At 34.7% G+C, this 19,765-nt stretch overlaps 2 protein-coding genes across 3 annotated transcripts in view; one reads left to right on the forward strand and one right to left on the reverse strand.

The window, feature by feature from the left end:
- LOC148941469 (uncharacterized) overlaps positions 1-1,014 on the reverse strand; it is an 86,734-nt gene extending 85,720 nt beyond the window's left edge. The window contains exon 1 of one of the 2 annotated variants that reach the window (XM_089103841.1): positions 725-784. The gene's annotated coding sequence lies outside the window, so the exon portion shown is untranslated. Of the gene's footprint in view, positions 1-724; positions 785-902 lie in introns of those variants that run through there. The other variant, XM_089103840.1, reaches the window with a different exon arrangement.
- Positions 1,015-1,143: 129 nt separating this feature from the next.
- LOC148941470 (glycerophosphocholine phosphodiesterase GPCPD1) overlaps positions 1,144-19,765 on the forward strand; it is a 179,227-nt gene continuing 160,605 nt past the window's right edge. Inside the window, exons 1-3 of the mRNA XM_089104355.1 lie at positions 1,144-1,323; positions 12,031-12,200; positions 16,618-16,769. Of these exons, the coding sequence (XP_088960481.1) occupies positions 1,172-1,323; positions 12,031-12,200; positions 16,618-16,769 (474 nt within the window). The 5' untranslated portion in view covers positions 1,144-1,171. The remainder of the gene's footprint in view (positions 1,324-12,030; positions 12,201-16,617; positions 16,770-19,765) is intronic.

The following is a 19,765-nucleotide window of genomic DNA, read 5'->3' on the forward strand; positions in this document are numbered from 1 at the left end:
GGACCTCCATGAATGGAGGCTTTGTGCAATCCTGGGCCCATCTTGGTCACAACATGGTTTTCAGCGCTTGGCGATGCTCTTCTATCAACAAGAGTTCAAATCCTGCACAGACAATCTCAAGCCTATTACCTCCAACTCATTATATATTCATGCCTACAAATATTATGCTACTACGGGGAGGCAACCTGTAATAGATAAATTAGCTAGGAAGAGGTTTTTCAGCCCGAAGACACCCGTCAAAACATACCAAGCCCAGAAAAATTGTCCATTAGTCAGAATCCCGTGCGAATGCTGTGTCGTTTACTAGGTTATAATTTCCTCAAGGGGCGCCACTCCTCAAGTGGGAATATAGTTGACCGCAAGGTCCCCAGTCTTGCAGGTACCCCAAAAACTTCATATTTTATAATGTGCAGAAGGCTCTCATTAGTCAGCTTAGCCTATTATGCTTACTTCCATTGTTATTATATTTTTTTAAACCATCTCAAATAGGCTTAATTTTTATTTAATGTTGTAAACAATCACTGGCAAAACTAGGTTTCACAAATCAAAACTGAATAAACCCAATTTAATAAAGAATTAATACATAGGATTACCAATGGAGAAATAAATTATTAGCACTACTTCCAGGAAAATCAGGAGGGAGGGGGTGTTGTCAAAAAAGTGACCATTATATTTGGAAATAACACATAATAAGGAACCAAACCTTACTACTTTTATTCATTACCATGTTTTATTCAGAGATGACAACCCACTGAATATTTACGTAAGTAGCTTATAATATAGGCCTATGCCTAGGCTATGGACTAGGCCTATAGTCTTTTGGGAAGTTTTGTCTTTATGAAAGTGCTCTAAGGGCAACTTTAGTCAAAATAGAAGCTCTTAATGACAGATCAAAACATTACAGGTTAAGTACAGCTACAAGTAGATTATATCTGATAAGTTTTCTTGGACTTTGCTCTGCTCAACTATACAATTCCTCAATTCTATTAAAAGGCAACAGAGAGAGCATTTTTTCAATTTAAATCTAGATTTCAACATCGCCAATAATAGAATTTAAGGTGACTTTCCAAACATCTAAATGTTGTCTTTTTTTTTTAATTTGTTTTGGAAGATGCATATATTTATGGCAATAAGCTTCAAGTTTCAATTGAAGAATTCGAAAGAATAAAATATGGATAGACCAGCTTGGCAATTTTCTGTTTCTGTTAAAGAGAATGATGGTGAAGCGGTGGGAATTGTTGGGAATGTGAAAAGCCTTGGAAATTGGTTTCCTGATAATGCTCTATTATTAAACAAATCGAAATCCTCTGGAAGTAATTATGAGTAAGTTCAGATGATACAGACTAGGCTATGTAAGGTAGGCTAGGTGGGAGTATACCCAATGGATATTATCTAAAAATTTCTATTCTATAGAATGTAAAAATAATATCCAACCATACTTAGTTATTGCCAAAACTATCCAACTAGTTAGCTATCTGAAAAATCCTTTTAAGCAAATAAGAAATTATCCAACTAGGAAAATAGGCCCTAATTAAAATTTAAAAGAAAAATAGTTTTATCTTGCTAGCCAAATACAATAAAGAATAAGAGCCAACTTAGTATCTCTAACTAGGTGGATAATACTTTAACTTAATGCTTGTGATATATATCTAACTAGACAGATAAGTTAATTCTTCATACAAATTAGTGATAATATCCAACTAGTCAGACAATTTTTTCTCTTAGACATAGCATAAACATCTAACTTGGTGGATAATACTTTATCCTAGCCCTTCTGATATTAATCAAACTAGGTAGCTTAGTTAAATAACTTCCTGCCTAATTAAATATATATCAGAAGATCTAAGATTCAGCATTATCCACTTAGTTAGATATTCTTGCTGTGCCTAAGAGAAACAATTTATCTGGCTAGTTGGATATTATCCCAAAACTGCATAGCCTAATGGAACTTACTTATCCTCCTAGTTGGATATATATCAGGAGTTTTAAGACTTGGTATTATCCACCTAGTTAGATGTTCATGCTGTGCCTAAGAGAAATGAATTATCTGGCTAGTTGGATATTAACCCCAAACTGCTTAGAGAATCTTCGTATCTGCCTAGTTGGATATATATCAGAAACTCTAAGAAACATTATTATCCAACTAGGTAGATATTCTCTCAGCCTAAGAGAAACAATTTATCTGGCTAGTTGGATATTAACCCCAAACTGCTTAGAGAATCTTCTTATCTGCCTAGTTGTATATAGCCTAGGCTATATCAGAAGTGTTAAGACTTGGTATTATCCACCTAGGTAGATGTTCATGCTGTGCCAAAGAGAAATGAATTATCTGGCTAGTTGGATATTAACCCTAAACTGCTTAGAGAATCTTCTTATCTGCCTAGTTGGATATATATCAGAAACACTAAGCAACATTATTATTGAACTAGGTAGATATTCTCTCTGCCTAAGAGAAACAATTTATCTGGCTAGTTGGATATTAACCCCAAACTGCTTAGAGAATCTTCTTATCTGCCTAGTTGGATATATATCAGAAACACTAAGCTACATTATTATCCATCTATTTAGATATTCTTGCTGTGCCTAAGAGAAACAATTTATCTGGCTAGTTTGATATTAAACAAAAACTGCTTAGACAATCTTCTTATCTGCCTAGTTGGATATATATCCGAAACACTAAGCTATGTTATTATCCAACTAGGTAGATATTCTGTATATTGCATAGACAGTCAAATATTCAGCTAGGTAGGTAAAGGTGTAAGAGTCTTAAAATTGTTAATATCTGTCTAGCATGATATTTTATCTTGATACTAAGTGTAGTTGGATATTATTTTTACATACTATAGAATGTGATTTTTTAAAGAATATCCATTGGGCACCTTCCCCTACCTCCACTCCTTCTCCCTCTAGAGGGTCCTGGCCTTTAAAAAACTCTGTGTTGTAAAAGTGAGACCTTGCAAAATAGATCTTCTGTTTAAATGAAGTAAAGTATAAAAATTTTTTTTTTCAGCTTCACAACATTGCTCAATCCCAATTTTAAAAGGTTTTAAAGATATGCAACTACTTTTCCTTAATTAAAAAAAAACAAAAAAACATTGATATGGCTTAAAATTCTACTCAAATAACAGGAATTGCATTTTCAGAACTAACATATCTTAGGGTTTTGGATATGTATCCAAATAGGCAGATACAAAGATTTTCTAAGCAGTTTGGGGTTAATATCCAACTAGCCAGATAAATTGCTTCTCTTAGGCAAAGCAAGAACATCCACCTAGTTGGATAATAATGTAGCTTAGTGTTTCTAAGGTACAGAAACACTAAGTTAGATATATGAAATAATATATCCAACTAGGCAGATAAGAAAATTATCCAAGCAGTTTGATGTTAATATCCAACTTGCCAGATAAATTGTTTGTCTTTGGCACAGCAAGAATATCCACCTAGTTGGATAATAATGTAGCTTGGTGTTTCTGATATATATCCAACTAGGCAGATAAGAAGATTGTCTAAGCAGTTTTGGGTTAATATCCAACTAGCCAGATAAATTGTTTCTCTTAGGCACAGCAGGAATATCTAAATGGATGGATAATAATGGGTCAATATCTACAAAATCATATTATTGAGTTAGGACAAAAGTGAATACACCATTCAATGCCTTTTTTATGCTGATTACGAATATAATAAGCATTTCTATTAGAAATGCATTTCAGCCCCCCCCCTACCGCTGCGCATTCCGGGTGGGGGTAAGTTTCGCCTATATAGGGGGGGGGGGCTGAAATTAAATTCCGAAATAAATGCTTATTAGGCTATGTTTGTAATAAACATCGAATAGTGTATTCCCTTTATTCCTAACTCAATAATATGATTTCATAGATATTGACCTAATAATGTAGCTTAGTGTTTCTGATAAATATCCAACTAGGTAGATAAGAAGATTCTCTAAGTAGTTTGGGGTTAATATCCAACTAGCCAGATAAATTTTTCTCTTAGGCAGAGAGAATATCTAACTAGGTGGGTAATTATGTTGCTTAGTATTTCTGATATATATCCAACTAGGCAGATAAGAAGATTCTCTAAGCAGTTTGGGGTTAATATCCAACTAGCCAGATAAATTATTTCTCTTAGGCTAAGAGAATAGCTAGCTAGTTGGATAATAATGTTGCTTAGTGTTTCTGATATATATCCAACTTGGCAGATAAGAAGATTCTCTAAGCAGTTTGGGGTTAATATCCAACTAGCCAGATAATTCATTTCTCTTAGGCACAGCATGAACATCTAACTAGGTGGATAATACCAAGTCTTAACACTCCTGATTTATATCCAACTAGGAGGATAAATAAATTCCATTAGGCTCTGCAGTTTTGGGATAATATCCAACTAGCCAGATAAATTGTTTCTCTTAGGCACAGCAAGAATATCTAACTAGGTGGATAATCCTGAGTCTTAAATCTTTTGATATATATTTAACTAGTCAGGAAGTTGCTTAACTAGCCTACCTAGTTTGATTAATATCAGAAGGGCTAAGACAAAGTTTTATCCACCAGGTTAGATTTTTATGCTATGTCTAAGAGAAAAATTGTCTGACTAGTTGGATATTATCACTAGTTTGCATGAAGAATTTTTGTATCTGTCTAGTTAGATATATACATAACAAGCATTAAGTTAAAGCATTATCCACCTAGTTAGAGATACTAAGTTGGCTTTTATGCTTTATTGTATTTGGCTAGCAAGATAAAACTATTTTCCTTTAAATTTTAATTATTTTCCTAGTTGGATAATTTCTTATTTGCTTGAAAGGATTTTTCAGATAGCTAACTAGTTGGATAATTTTGGCAATAACTAAGTATGGTTGGATATTATTTTATATTCTATGAATAGAAATTTTTAGATACTATCCATTGGGTATACTCCCAAAAAACTGATAATTCAAAATTAAGGTAAAATGTTGTTTTTTCAAAATTTCAATAGGTATAGACATGTCATGTAGGCAAATTTCAGGATCCTCTAGAGAGAGAAGGAGTAGGGTAGGTACTTCAAAATACCTTCCCAAGACATGCTTTAGCCTGTAGACTCCTGAAAGCTTCATTTTCCTGACCTAACCCCTTTCCAAGATAGCTAAAGTAGAATTTTACCCCATGTTAAGATGACTATGTTAGTATCAGTCTTGAGGTTGCCATGTTCTGAAGCAAACACCATGCTATTAGTTTAAGCTGTATAAAATGGTAAATTTCTAGTGGGCCATCTAATTTAGCCAAGATGAAAGTAAAAACATCATTTGATGCTTTTTTATAAGCTATTTCATAATTAAATAATTACTTTTGGGGCCAATTGCATCTTGAGCCCTTAATGGGGCCCCAAAGGTATTTTATACAAATTATGAAAGAGCATAACAAAAGCATTAAATGTTGTTTTTACATTCATCCTAGCTAAATTATATGGCCCAATGCAAATTTACCATGAGCTTTACCCCGCCCCCCTTCCCTAATGTGCAAATATTGGCTAAACCCTGAATTGTTGATGGAAGTTTCAAATCACAAAATTCAGTGCTATTTTTGTCAATGGCATTCAAATAACTTGAAACAGTAGGGAAACAGTTTATTATTCAGTTTCCTGATAAATGAGGTTTGAATTGTTATAAATAAGTATTTTTGGAATATATTACTTTTGAAAAAACTTATTTATAAACTAGTGATATGTTTTTAACTACTTTTCAATAACTTACCTAGTGTTGATAACTTCTTTGTGTGATTACAAAAATGAAATACCTTTGGGGATTCTTCAAGGGCTCAGGATGCAACTAGCCCTAGAAGCAACTATTGAATTTTGAAAGAGCATAAAAAAGACATCAAACAATTTTTTCACTTTTATCTTGGCTAAATCATGTGGCCCACAAGAAATTTACCTAACAAAGCAGTAGCCTATTTCCAATGTTGCTGTATTAGCTTATTTCCTGCCAGACTAGATTATTTTGATTGCATTGTATTGTATTAATAATGCTACTTGACTGCTAAGGTCCATTTGTTGGCCCTCCTGTGCTGCTACAGTAGGGTGTGATCTCTGGGATCTGTATTACCAAGCTGAGGTAAAACCCACTGCACCACCACAAGACAGTTTATTTTGATTTTGATTGGCAGATAATTTCTGAATATACCTGCTGGCTTAAATCTTGGCTTATCCTATTTTATTGTGATCTGACTTATTTTTTGGCATGAACTGCTTTTCAGGAAGGAATTATTTTCTTCAACAATCTATACTTCATTTGAATCCAATAATTTTTCATGAAACCATTTACTGTTATTTAAAATAGCCATTTTAGTATGATTTTACTTTTTATAATTTTAGCTCAAGTTGATTAGTTGAGCTAACAGTCAACCCAAGTTCTACTCTTTATAGGATTAGAAAGAGCAAATATATAGGATAGGGCAACACTTTTAGTTCGATGAAAGACAAAGATTTTTATATGAGTGTCCATGACAAGTTAAATGTTAAGAGCTAAACTGAAGTGTGTTACTTAGAAAAGCCACAGGTTGTTAATTTGTTTGTAAACTATAATAATGTTATATCATGAATAATACTGATGTTTCTTTTGGAAATGACTTATAATTTCTAGAGGATTGAATGTGTCCAAAAAAGCTAAGTATGTAAAAAAAAACTCATTAGAGGTCCACTACCATTAATTCCATACCCTGGGAAGCCCTTCGTCCCTCTGATTCAAGTTTTACAATCTTCTTTCATATATTATTTAAATCTGTTTTGGAATTTAATTTTGCACTGTTGGGTAAGACTTTTGCAATATTGGTAAAAATTATCCTTTAAGGGCCAGTCACACATAAGTTTTTTTGCACCAAATTACAAAGAAAACTGCTACAATTTGAGCTTGAAGAATTTTCTTGTTTTTGGTGCTGATTTACAAAACAGCTCCAGATTTCATCATGATCATAAATAAAAGTTCTCCCTAAGGTGTTTCAATCCTCAATCATTTCCTTCTCTTCAGAAGGAAAATGAAAAGAACTAAATTGAAATCAATTATGTCACTATTGATAAACGGCATGGTGTCCATGATGTTTAGTTTTGAAAATCATGAGCACAGGGCACTGTTTTTTATGGCTAAAAAAAACAAGTTTTTTAAACTGGAAGTAAGGAACGACGTTAAAACTTAAAACGAACAGAAATTATTCCATATATGAAAGGGGTTGTGCCCTCCTCAATGCCTTGATCTTTACGCTAAAGTTTTTTATTGTTTAAAAAAAATAGAGTTGTGAGAAAGTCAAACTTTAGCGTAAAGAGCAAGGCATTGAGGAGGGTACAGCCCCTTTCATATATGGAATAATTTATATGGAAAAAATGTTTGTTTTAAATTTTAATGTTGTTTCTTACATTCAGTTAAAAAAAATTGTTTTTTTATTTAATTTTTTGAACGTTTTTGAATTAATGCTGGTTTTGATTTTGGCTCACCATACATGAATAATTAAAACAAAATTATCATATTAATTTTACTTTTTTTGGTTAAATGGCTTTCTTGAAACTTGTTTAATTTTATTTACAAACGTTTTTATTAGTAATAAATATACATAACTTACAAATTAACTTACATAAAAAACTTCTATATTCATTGATTTTTAATACGTATATAGGGGGTCTCCCCCTTGCTCTTTAAGCTAAAGTTCGAATTCTGTTCCAATTCTTTAAAAATGACCCCTGTAATCACAAAGGCTGTTAATTAGAATAAATAGCTCTTATGAAAGTACTAAAAAATCTTTGGCTTAAAGAGCAAGGTATTGACTAGGGGGTTAACCCAATCATATGCATAATATTTTCTGTTTGTTTTAAGTTTTGATGTTGCTCCTTTGCTTTCAGTTGAAAAATTTGTTTTGTTTTTTTATTTAATTTCTGATCTTTTTCTTTAATAATGCTAGGAAGTCCGGCGCCCCCTTCATAGCAATGTCCCTTCCCCCATGAAAACTTCCTTCATGGAAAGATCCTCCCATAAAACCCTGACCCCCCCCCCACACCGACCAGAAAAAATCCCCCCTGAAAACGTCTGTATACTTCCCAATAACCATTACTATATGTTAACATGGGGTAAAGTTCATAACTTTCAACCCTCCCCCCAGGGACTTTGGGGGATTAAGTCATCCTAAAAGACATAGTTATCATATTTTCGACCCTGCTGAGCAAAATGGCTATCTCAAAATTTTTATTGGTGACTTTGGGAAAAAATGAGCATGGGGGGGGGCCTAGTTGCCCTCCATTTTTTTGGTAACGTAAAAATGGTACTAGAACTTTTAATTTCCGTTCCAGTGAGCCCACCCACGATACTATAGAACCACTGGGTCGATATTATCACACTAAAAAAAAAAAAAAAAAAAAAAAAACATCCATGATCTTTCTTATGGAAAAATTCCACATTTTTGTAGATAGGTGCTTGAAAACTCTACAGTAGGGTTATCTGATACGCTGAATATGATGGTGCGATTTATTAAGGTTCTATAGCTTTTAGGTTCTATTAAGGTTCATTAAGGTTCTATAGCTTTTAGGGGGTCTTTCCCCCTTTTTTCTAAAATCAGCCAAATTTTCTCAGGCGCGTAACTTTCGATGGGTGAGACTAAACTTGATGAAACTTATATATTTGAAATCAGAATTAAAATCTGATTCTTTGATCTATCTATTGGTATAAAAATTCCGTTTTTTAGAGTTTTGGTTACCATTGAGCTTAGGTTGCTCCTTACTTACAGTTTGTTAACATGAACTGTTTGATTATGTAGAATCTTAGCTACTGATATCAGTGCCAAAAAGTTGCATGTGTCCAGCCCTTTACATTATATGATGTTTTGCTTTGGCCTGAAACTTGATGCAGGTCAGCTTATAATTGACACTATTGGAAAGAATAGTTGTCTTTTTTAATTAAAATTTAAATTGCCTTTAAGTAACCTTTATAATGAGTCAACTTTCAAATTCTAAACAGTGAAGCAAGTTCTGACAATCTAAGCTGACTTGCAGTTGATCAAAGCTAGTTTTTCCATAAGTTTCCTTTTGGAGAAACTTCTTTTACAGCTGATCACAATTATTCTGATGGTCATTGACAATTCAACATGACAAAAATACTGAGAAAACCATATTTGGGATAGTGCTGCTTTGTATACTCCAATAGCTCAAGTGGTATTTTTTTCCCAAATTAAACAATAGAGTATTAAAATCCAGAATGCTCTATGGTAGGCCTAATGATTATGGATTTGAATTGGTCTGATCTTGAAAAGTATTGACAACATCCTGCTACGGTCTCCTTTGAACTAGAATTTTTTCCTTATTTCCTTGCAAGCACCTAAGAGTTCTGATACAAATCATCATTCAGGGTGCTTGAGAAGTTGAGGAAAGACAATTTTTGGTGTAGGTCTGAATTTTGTTGAACTTTGAAGTTATTTCCAAACTTAATATGTCAAGGATTTGAGACTTCCTTCTCTCAGCTCCTGATTGTCTATCAAATCGGCATATTCTGGCTTATCACCAAATTGCTGTTTGTGCTATATCATCCGGTATGGCTAAATTTCTATATCCTGCTTTTGACACAGATTTTAGGTAAAACCCAACATAATATTTTCTTGGTTGTTCTTGAGTTGTGCTAGTAAGGCGATTTCAATGGCACGTTTGTTAAGATAAAGCTTTATTTGTTTGCAAATATTGTTGTAGGCCATTGATCTCTTAAAGAAGATAATTCCAAAAAACCTAGAACTAAATAATGCTTGCATCACATTCAGCACTAAACTTGCATCAATCTATGCAGATGTGTTTTCAGGTGACCCTGGGAGTTTTTTTTCAAAAGATCCAAAACTGTAGAGCAGTGGCTCCTCATCATTTGATTGCTTTAATCCTGGTATTCAAGTTTCAAGCCACCACTTCACTCCTTGTAGAGTTGAAGCAGTCAGCACATTCTATCAATGGATAGAAAATGAACAGAACACAAACTTTTGCTCAATAAGATTTAAAAAAAAAGCTGCTCAGTAATTTCGAAAAAGTAGTAAAATCTACAGAAACAAATGGTTTTAGGAATTGTTTTTTCAAGGAATGAAGGTTGTTTTTGGATTGATGACTTTAAAGTTTGATTGAACTCCAATGCAGACACCAACTACTGTCATAAAGTATGACCTCTGCTCTTTTGGATGTCGAGTCTTTCTGCCTGAATTTTTGCTAATATTAAATTAATTACCTCTTCACCAGATTTCCTCTTAATTTTCAATGAAAGAATCTGCAACACCAGCCTTGACCAATGAATCCTTGCGTTATGTAAAAATTGACTGTTTGGATGTTTGATTAACATATCATTAGTATTGTCTGAAATTATATTGCAGAATTTTGTATAAAAATTGTGCACAATATGAATATTCTGCACAATTTTTATCAAAAACTGGTGGCCAAGAAGGCTGATGAATTCGTTCTGAAGTTCTGCCAAAGTGAAAGGGATTGTGTTTCTTTTCTAGTTTGATCTGTGTGAAATACTCTCTTAAGGTTGGACCATACTTTACCAGTAATTCAACCAGTTCAGAAAAGCTCTTTTATTTATCACTTTCACCGCTATACTTTTGATGCCAAGCATATGAGAAAGCTGCCCTCTTGTTGTATTTTGGATAATCTTTTGGATTTTGCTGGATTTTTCATTTGGACTAGGAGAATTGGTTGGATAGTTTGATGAATTTAGCTAACCAAAAATCGAATGAAAGTATAGGAATTTGTACTGGAATGCTAGAACAAAAGAAATCATTTGATCCCCCCCCTCATTACTCTACCACTGGTTGCTACTTTATATTATTAAAAAGGGGCTCCATAATTATTTAGAAGCATGTTCTTTTTTACAATTCTGCTTGTTTGATTAATAAAACAGTCATCAAAAGGGTACATTTTTTTTGTTAATCCAGGGGTTTCCTTTGGTACCCTTGGGATCGGACGCCCTTGGCAATCCATCTCTGAATAGTAATGTTGGTGCAAGTACCCATATCCATTTCCCTCTAGGACTCCGACCATTGATGAGCTTGGAGATTTTTTTGGCAAGGTGGATAGAACATTCACTGGGAGGGGATGCAGCCCCTCGCAAGCACCCCTGTAGATTAATCCCCCAACAGAAAACTCCCCCTTCACAGAAGATTCTTTTCTACGGAAAATCCTCCTTGTATTTTAAAAATGATTGTATTTTCAAATTTAAAAGTATTTGAAGTTAGGTTAGGATTATTAACCCCCTCATTGCTATCTATTCCATGTATGTGTGTTCAGGGGTGTCTAATTTCAATAAGCATGAAAAGTATTCAAAAGATAAAGAGGTTCAGGAGAGCTTTTGTACTTAAAATTCTTGCCAGAATCTACTTAATAACTTCTTAAAGTTTTTGGCAATTCTTTTTTTAAGTGTTTTTTGGGGGGGGTTTGTCCGGCATGCAGTAATGCATTGTGTTTTTTAAATGAGATATTTGTTTATTTATTTATTGTAACCCGTTTGTAAATAATAAAAAATGAACTGTGTATTAAAGCATACAGGACACACAGAAAGACATAAATTTGATATTATATATATATAGATGCTTTGTTCAAGCCTTTGTAGTTTTTACCTTTTCATTCTATTGTACTTTTTTTATTATTAGTCATTATGCCTTATTACATATTGAAGTTACAGACGAAGTATCCTTTTTTTTAGTTCTTTTTCACCATTGTTAAAAAAAAGTGTTAGATATGCAAGCCATCTCTGAAAACATGAAAGATGGAGCCTTCTTATGAGATTAGTCTGAGAGGCCCCCAACCCCCTTCCCAGAAAAAACTTACCCTGAAAAGTCCATTTGAGGCAACATGCAGGGGAAAATTTTTGAGGACATCCCCCCTTCATCTTACAAATTTTAAGCTTGAAAATATGATTAAACTGCAATTATTATGATACAATAATTTTAGTAGCTTTAAGCTGATAATACAATAAATACTTTTGGATTAACTGTGTAGCCTAGTAATAAATACCTGTTTCAGATGTTTTGAAATTAGTAGTAATTTTTCTTACAGAACGTGCGTTTGGACTGGGGATGTTGAATTGCCTGTTGGAGAAGAGATCGAATATCGATACTTTACCTGTGTTGTCTTGGAAGGACATGTTGATGATAGCCAGAGAAAGCAAAAGGTTGTTGTCCGAAAATGGGAAACTAATATGTTGCCTCGGAAGATTGTTGTGAAAAGTAAGCCCAGTTCTCGTTATTTCGTTTAAAGAGAATGGTTTTCAGCCATTTTGCAGTATAAAACCAGTTTGTCTGTTAAAATATTTTGAGGCTTGCAAGCATATTTTACATCTTGATTGTCCATTTTATTGTTTATGGGCACACTGGAACATTTTTGTGTATTATTTAGTAGTTTATGTACCATTAAAACTCTTTCAGAGTAGTATAACTACTATTGCTGCAATTGTGTGTCAGCTAACAACCATTCTAATGTCTAGATATAGCCATAGGCTACATACGGATTTGCTGATTTTATTGGAATGGCTATATAAGCAAAAGTATGGGCGTGATTAATTTATTTTCTCTTAAATGTCAATCAAATGCAGCAACAAGTAATCTGTTTATGCTTGTCTAAATAAATATGAAAGTTGTGAGTGACTCCCTTAAACGACATCTTTAAGTGATTAAAGATTTTGTCTTCCTGTAGACTCACTTGATATTAATGATTGTATAGTTCAAGTTCAAGTTCCATTTATTTCCATAAATAATAATAACAAAAAGAATATCCCAAAGGACAAAATTTCTTGTATATAAATTTAAATTTCTTACTGGTAGAAAAGAACACTTGAACAGTGGAAAAGTTAAAACACCTGACTTAATAGGTCATTTCACATCTGGATGGATGACTCAGGAATAACCCAGTCATCATTCCATGGCTTGGCCTACTATTCTTATTCTACTGTCTTCTTCAATGCATGAACAGGTGGTAGAAAATTAAGTTTTTCTGAAAGGTTATTCCACAAGTTAATAGATAAGACTCCGAAGAATTTACTGGAGGCTGGTATGCTTGCTTACGGCTTGAAGACAGGCGTAGTGTTCCCTCTAGTGCATTTTTCTATCTAGTTGGAAAATGCCAGGTCTCTCATACAGCCCATTTATCAGCTTATTTGCATTATTAACATTGCCTGTTTTGTACCTGCACACAAGGGCTGGTACTTTAATTGCTCATACTCCCTCAGGGTGTGGGCTTGTAGTTGAGACTGTGTGCAAAATTTGGTGGCATGACCTTGAATGTTTTCTGAGACTACCATATCCTGTTCGAGTTGAGGTGTGACTAAAATTGAACCATATTCTAATTTAAACATTATAATCAATTTATACGACGCTTCAAGGCCTCTAGAAGTGAAGTGCCACTGTTGAGTTTAGTTAGCCTAATGGTGAACTGTAATACCTAAGTTCTTTTATCTTGGAACTTTTTTCTTTCAGTCTGCTTAAAAATATTTAAGGGAAAAAAATGAAGCTGTCCTAGGTCCGAGATTAAATTCCTTAGGCATCGTGGAATATTGAACTCGTGTAGCACATTGAATTATCTCCTAGAAATTCTGAGATCGAAGTTGTGTATCTCTCGATTTCCAAGGAATGTTTCTGAAAAAGTCAGCCACGAAATCCCAAAACGATTTTTGTGTTTTTTTTTTTAAATAATTTTTTTTTAATGGAGTTTCTGATTGTTTTTTAATCTTTCGAAACGGATTATGTTTAAATAACCTGGGGCGAAATAAGTGTGAAACTAGGCATCGTTTCGAACTCGTGTAGCACATTGAATTATCTCCTAGAAATTCTGAGATCGAAGTTGTTTATCTCTTGATTTCCAGGGAATGTTTCTGAAAAAGTCAGCCTCGAAATCCCAAACCGATTTTTGTGCTTTTGTATTTTTTTTTTTTTGTAATTGAGTTCCTGATTGTTTTTAATCTTTTGAAATGGATTATGTTATAAAACCCAGGGTGAAAACTAAACTAGACTGGAATAAGTCCAGCTGCGATCTGACACAGGGGGGGGGGTGGCTCTTCTGAAATATCATCATCTGCTTATACATCAGAAAAGCTTATGAGATCTCAACGACACTTGATGGGAAGTCAAATCTAGGGTCTAAAAGGCCATTCACAATGAGATCTTACTAGTACTGATGCTTAGCCAGTTCTAACTTATGCCAATGAGAATTTTACAGCCAATTAGAAAATCCTAAGAAAAATTTGATTGGCTCAAGTTAGCGTTTGGTAAATTCCTGTACTAGTAAAATATTATTGTGAATGGGTTGTAAGTTGCCCGTTTTGAATATCCAGACACGATTTATTGATGGGTATTATTGATGGGGTATATTTATAAATTTTTATTGATGTATTAATTCAATATATTTATTGATGGGTTCCAACATTCTTGTCATCAGGACTTTTACCAGAAGGGCTACCAGATATCAACTCACCTTAGAGATAACTATGACCTAGTGTCTATTTATGCATTTCAAAGGTCAATGGGCCTATTCAATGAAAGTGGGAAGTGGGAAGATGCTTGTGTTTTTTTTTTCAGAAATAGCAGTTATTGTCTCAATTGTGCCTCTTTGGAGTCCAGGACCTATTTTGGGAACTGAGCTGAATTTTGCAGGGGAGGAGGAAAGTTTAACCTCTCTGAAAGGGCTCCTAAATTCTTGACATTACCACATTTACCAGAAAGGGGACGTCGAACCCCAACAAAATGTAGTATGAAATGACAGGTAAGCTTATAGTTGTAATAGTTGTATTTTTAGGCTCTACAGCGGATCCGACGTCTCCGGGAAAGAGGATAGGGGTCTGAAACTTAATTGCCATCAAGCTAATTACTATGTGAGTTGGTGGAATTCAATGAAATCTGGATAACTGTCATAATTGTGGCTTTTACTGTCCTTTCTTTATCCACCCTTTCTGAGAAAAGGACTATATTTTAGTCCTCCACGTCCGTCATAATTGCTTATTGGATTCCAGGGAAAGGATTAAGGATTAGCAGAAGAGTTTGCTTGTGTGTCTAATGGTCGTGTTTGATGAGATAGCCTATAGAGCATTTTTTGCTAGAAATAAAGGCTGTAGAAATCTTTAGGTCTTGTTTTATTTTGATTAAGGTACGTCCTCAGATCCGTAATTTTAATGTTTTATGAAAATTCTATAATCAAAGACAATTATAACCAAAATATGTGTCAATTACCCTATATTCACACAGGGTATGGATCTGTGGAAAGCCACTGCGGATTGTGTTTTGCAGAGAAACGCATGCGTGTCTTGCCGCTCATCCTTGCGGTTTTCCGCAAGATGCATGCGTTAAAAAAAATCCAACGCATGTGATTAAAACGCTTGCAGATTGTGGAAGAAAACAACATGGAGGCAGCTGAAAGGCTGATTTCAGCTTTTAAATTCCATCAAATAATATGTGACAAAAGTCATTCTAAGCATAAAAGATCTTATTTAATTCAGAAGGCTTGAAAGGAGATCTCGAGAGAGACGAATTTGCCAGATAGAATGTTGTGAACAGTACACTGGACTGTTTTAACAGCAAGCTATCCACCAAATTATGACCAAAGCTCGCAATCCATTGAAAGAATGGGGAGATATTTGTTTTATTATTGTGTGTTCCCACCCTTTTTTTTATAAATGCAACTGTTGATTTAGTAATTTTGCTCTAATAGCTCAGTCTAGGCTTTATAGATCTAGACTGTGAATTCTAGCTGGGTCACAGTCATGGGGAAGATGCAATATCCTATGGCAGATATCAAACCGGGCAAACTTGTTTTAAAAAAGTGAATTTAGTGACTGAGATGCAGAAAGTGACCAACTGCAGAGATCCGGGTGAATTTTGAATATAGGACCATAATTAGATAGCTAGGAAATGCAATTTTTGATAGGAACAGTCTGTAGTTTCACCGCTGTGGCGATGCGATGCGAAATACGCACCGCATTGCATTTTCTGCAACGCGCCTGTTTGTTTGAACAGTAGGTTAGAAGCAGATATGCGTACAAAGCAGGCTTCAGTGTGTTTGTTTTATCGTTGCCTTAAGCATATATTCCCATGCTACATAGTCTTGTGCATTGTTCTGCAACAGTTTTCCCTGGGTTCCAGAAGCTCCAATATTTCAAGGGGCTTTGGCACCGACATCTCACGCTTTCTTCTTCTGTAAACAAGTTAAGAAAAAGGAATGCTTCTCTAGTTGATATCTCTCCACTGTTTGCGTTTGGAGACGATTTTTTACTTCTAAGGGTGTAGGGGAGGACAGTTATGATTGGGACCAGAAACGATCAAAGAGTTATTTATACTGAGCTGCGTAACTAGCTCAAATATTGCGTAACCTAATGGTATCTACTATATAATAAGATGAAACCCCAGAATTCAGCTTTACACTGCGATTTCTATTTCTTAAATAAATGCTCGAACAAAAGTTGTTCCCCTAAAATACTTAGAAACCTTCTTTTTACTCTCGTGTAAGAATAAGAAAATGTTAGATACAACGTTTGGTTTAGGGCAAGACAATATATAGCGTCATTTCCTGTAGCCTTGTAAGTTACACTTAGCGTATTCTGATTCTCAAAACCGAACCAAAGCCAAGTTCTAAGGTTAAACAAAAGGCTGTATCTTTCAGATGGAATACAACCTACTGAGATTGAGGACTTTGGCAACTATGGTGGATTGTCACATGTAGACAAAGGATGGATAACTCATGAGTCTCTTGTTCATTGCAAGCTTTCAGATTCGGCTGTAAAAATTGACAAAAAGAAGGTGCTTAAAGACAATGTAAGTATTCTATCAAGCACAGCCTCACCGAGACCTGTAGCTGGGCTCGAGGGGATAATTTTCTTGACCCCTATCAATTGCTAATGTTTTATTTTTTAAGATTATTGTCGCTACTTGCCTACACTGTCCAGGTTATAAATTATAAATTTTCATTGGAGCAGTTTATTGATTTTATTTTTATTTCAACTTAATTTTTAATTCAAGCAAGAACGTTACAAATAAAGAGTGGTGCTATCTCCCCTTTCTTTTAAAGCCTCTGAACGGCTTGAATGTCATTTGCATTTGATTGAAGGTGATTTTTATCTTAAGCAATGTGGTTTTTATTGTCAAAACATTTAGTAACAACAAACAAGAAAGAACACCATAATAATGAAGATATCTAGAAAGAACTTCCATACTATACTCTTGAGAAACACTGGAAATCTTGGTATAGGCAACGATCCGTAAGAGCTCACTCGTAAGTGAACTAATCAGGAACAAAACAACCATTTCCGGTTATTTCAATTGAAAAGACCAACTATGTTTAACAACATGCATTTTTTACAACTTACAAATTACAACTTGCATATTTTGTAGCCCTTACCCCAAAGGGTTTGGGGGATATGTCGTCCCCAGAGGCATATTTATCAGATTTTTCGACTATTCATACCAAAGTGGTTATCTCAAAATTTTGATAGAATGTCTTTTGGGTTTAAGGGAGGCTGGATGGCAACAATGGCATTGGGAGTAGGGCTGGTTGATTACCTATCTTTTTAAACTCTTGAAAACGGCACTATAATTTTTGACTCCTAATCATATTAGCCCCCTTCCAAAGTTTTCAAAAAGGCCTGGGGATAATTACATTTAAGTCACTTCGTTCCTTACTTAGGCTGCGTTACTGCGCTGCCCGTGAAACAGCCCACATTTCTATAATTATTTTTTACTATTTTTATTTTTGAAATTCGAATGTAGAAGATTAAACAAAATTAAAGTGTATTATCAAAATGGATTTAACAAGCAAACACTGTCAGACTTGCATTTTTTTTTTACAAAAATAAAGAGTAAAAATATAATGAAAAATGATTAAAAAAATACAAACACAAGAGGGAACAAGAACAAAAAAGTCTCCCAATTAAAACTCCCTTTTTTTATTAGCAATGTCTGTTTCAATAGTCTTTACAGAATTTTTATTTTTATGCTAAATAAATCTTTGTATCCATTTTCTCTCGTATCAAAAATCAAACCATTTTTTTATTTTTTTTAAATTATTATATAATTTTTTTTTTAAATTCGGCAAATTAGCCTATGAACGTTTCCATCGTAGTCTCTGAAGCCATTTCTGTTTGGTTTGTGAGGTAATATATAATTAATGTGAGGTTAATAATAATTAATAAATAACCGAGTCACACTCAAAACGAGCAGAAATTAACATAAGTTAATTTCTCCTATCACTTTCGACTATTAAAAAGGGCTTTAGCCTTTTGAATTTCCAATCAAATGAGCCTGTTTTGAAGTTTCTACGGCAACGCCTTCTATAAAAAACCTTATATGCCCCCAGGGCATAACTTAAAACCCTTGCCCTGAGGGTTGTGTGGGAGTGTCCTCCTCAAAATATATCTACTATCTTGAAATCAACTACGCTGAACAAAATGGCTATCTCAAAATTTTGATTGGATGTGTTTGGGGGAATGATGGGCGTGGGGGGGGACTAGTGGCCTTTCATTGAAAACTTTATATGCCCCCAGGCTATAACTTACAAACCTTGCCATGAGGGCTGTGGGGGGAGGGGTTGCCATCCTTAAAGACCTACTTTCGAAGACTTCCAACTACGTTGAATAAAATGGCTATCTAAAAATTTTGATTGTATGTGTTTGGGGAAAAAGTAGGCGTGAGAGGGGGGTTAGTTACCCTCCAATCACTTTTGACTATTTAAAAGGGTACGCTACTAGTCCTTTGAATTGCAAAACGAAACGGCCCTTTTTCAAGTTTCTACAACAAATATTTCAATAAAAAACCTTATATGCCCCCAGGGCATAACTTATAATCCTTGCCCTCAGGGTTGTGGAGGAATGTCCTCCTCAAAAATATGTTTTTTTTACCTGGAATTTAAATACGCTGAACAAAATGGCTATCTCAAAATTTTTATTGGATGTGTTTGGGGGAATGATTAGCGTGGGGTGGCTAGTTGCCCTCCAATCACTTTCGACTATTAAAAAGGGTACGAGCCCTTCGAATTTCCAATCGAATGAGCCTGTTTTGAAGTTCCTACGACAACGCTTTCTATAAAAACCTTATATGCCCCCAGGGCATAACTTAAAACCCTTGCCCTGAGGTTTGTGGGAGAGTGTCCTCCTCAAAAGTATATTTTTTATGTGAAAATCAACTACGCTGAACAAAATGGCTATCTCAAAATTTTGATTGGATGTGTTTTGGGAAATGATGGGCGTGGGGGGGGGCTAGTTGCCCTGAAATCACTTTTGACTATTAAAAAGAGCAGTGGAACTCTCAGTTTCCAATTGAATGAGCCCCTTTTGAAGTTTCTACGACGACCCCTTCCATATGAAGTGCCCTGATCTAAAGGAAAAAATAATTAATAGTACATTGTGGCCACATCGTTCATATATTCCCTCAGGGCATAACTTAAAATTCGTGCCCTGAGAGTTGTGGGGGAGTGTCCTCCTCAAAAACATATTTTCTATCTGGAAATCAATTACGCTGAACAAAATTGCTATCTCAAAATTTTGATTTGAAGTGTTTGGGGGAATAATGGGGGTGGGGTTTTGGGGGCTAGGTGCCCTCCAATCACTTTCGACTATTAAAAAGGGCACTAGCCACTCCAATTTCCAATCGAATGAATCCTTTTCGAAGTTTCTACGACAACACATTCGATACGAAGTGCCCGGGTATGGAGAAAAAAAAACACATTGTGCCCACATCGTTCTTTTCTTAGGCAGCGCTAGCGCGCTGCCTATGATTTCCTAAGCATACAGCGTTAATACTTATGTCCGACTCTCTCT

This window comes from Artemia sp. Qi Xiang Cuo, chromosome 18 (assembly GCF_049724085.1).
Source record: "Artemia sp. Qi Xiang Cuo chromosome 18, ASM4972408v1, whole genome shotgun sequence".
NCBI classification, from domain to species: domain Eukaryota; kingdom Metazoa; phylum Arthropoda; class Branchiopoda; order Anostraca; family Artemiidae; genus Artemia; species Artemia sp. Qi Xiang Cuo.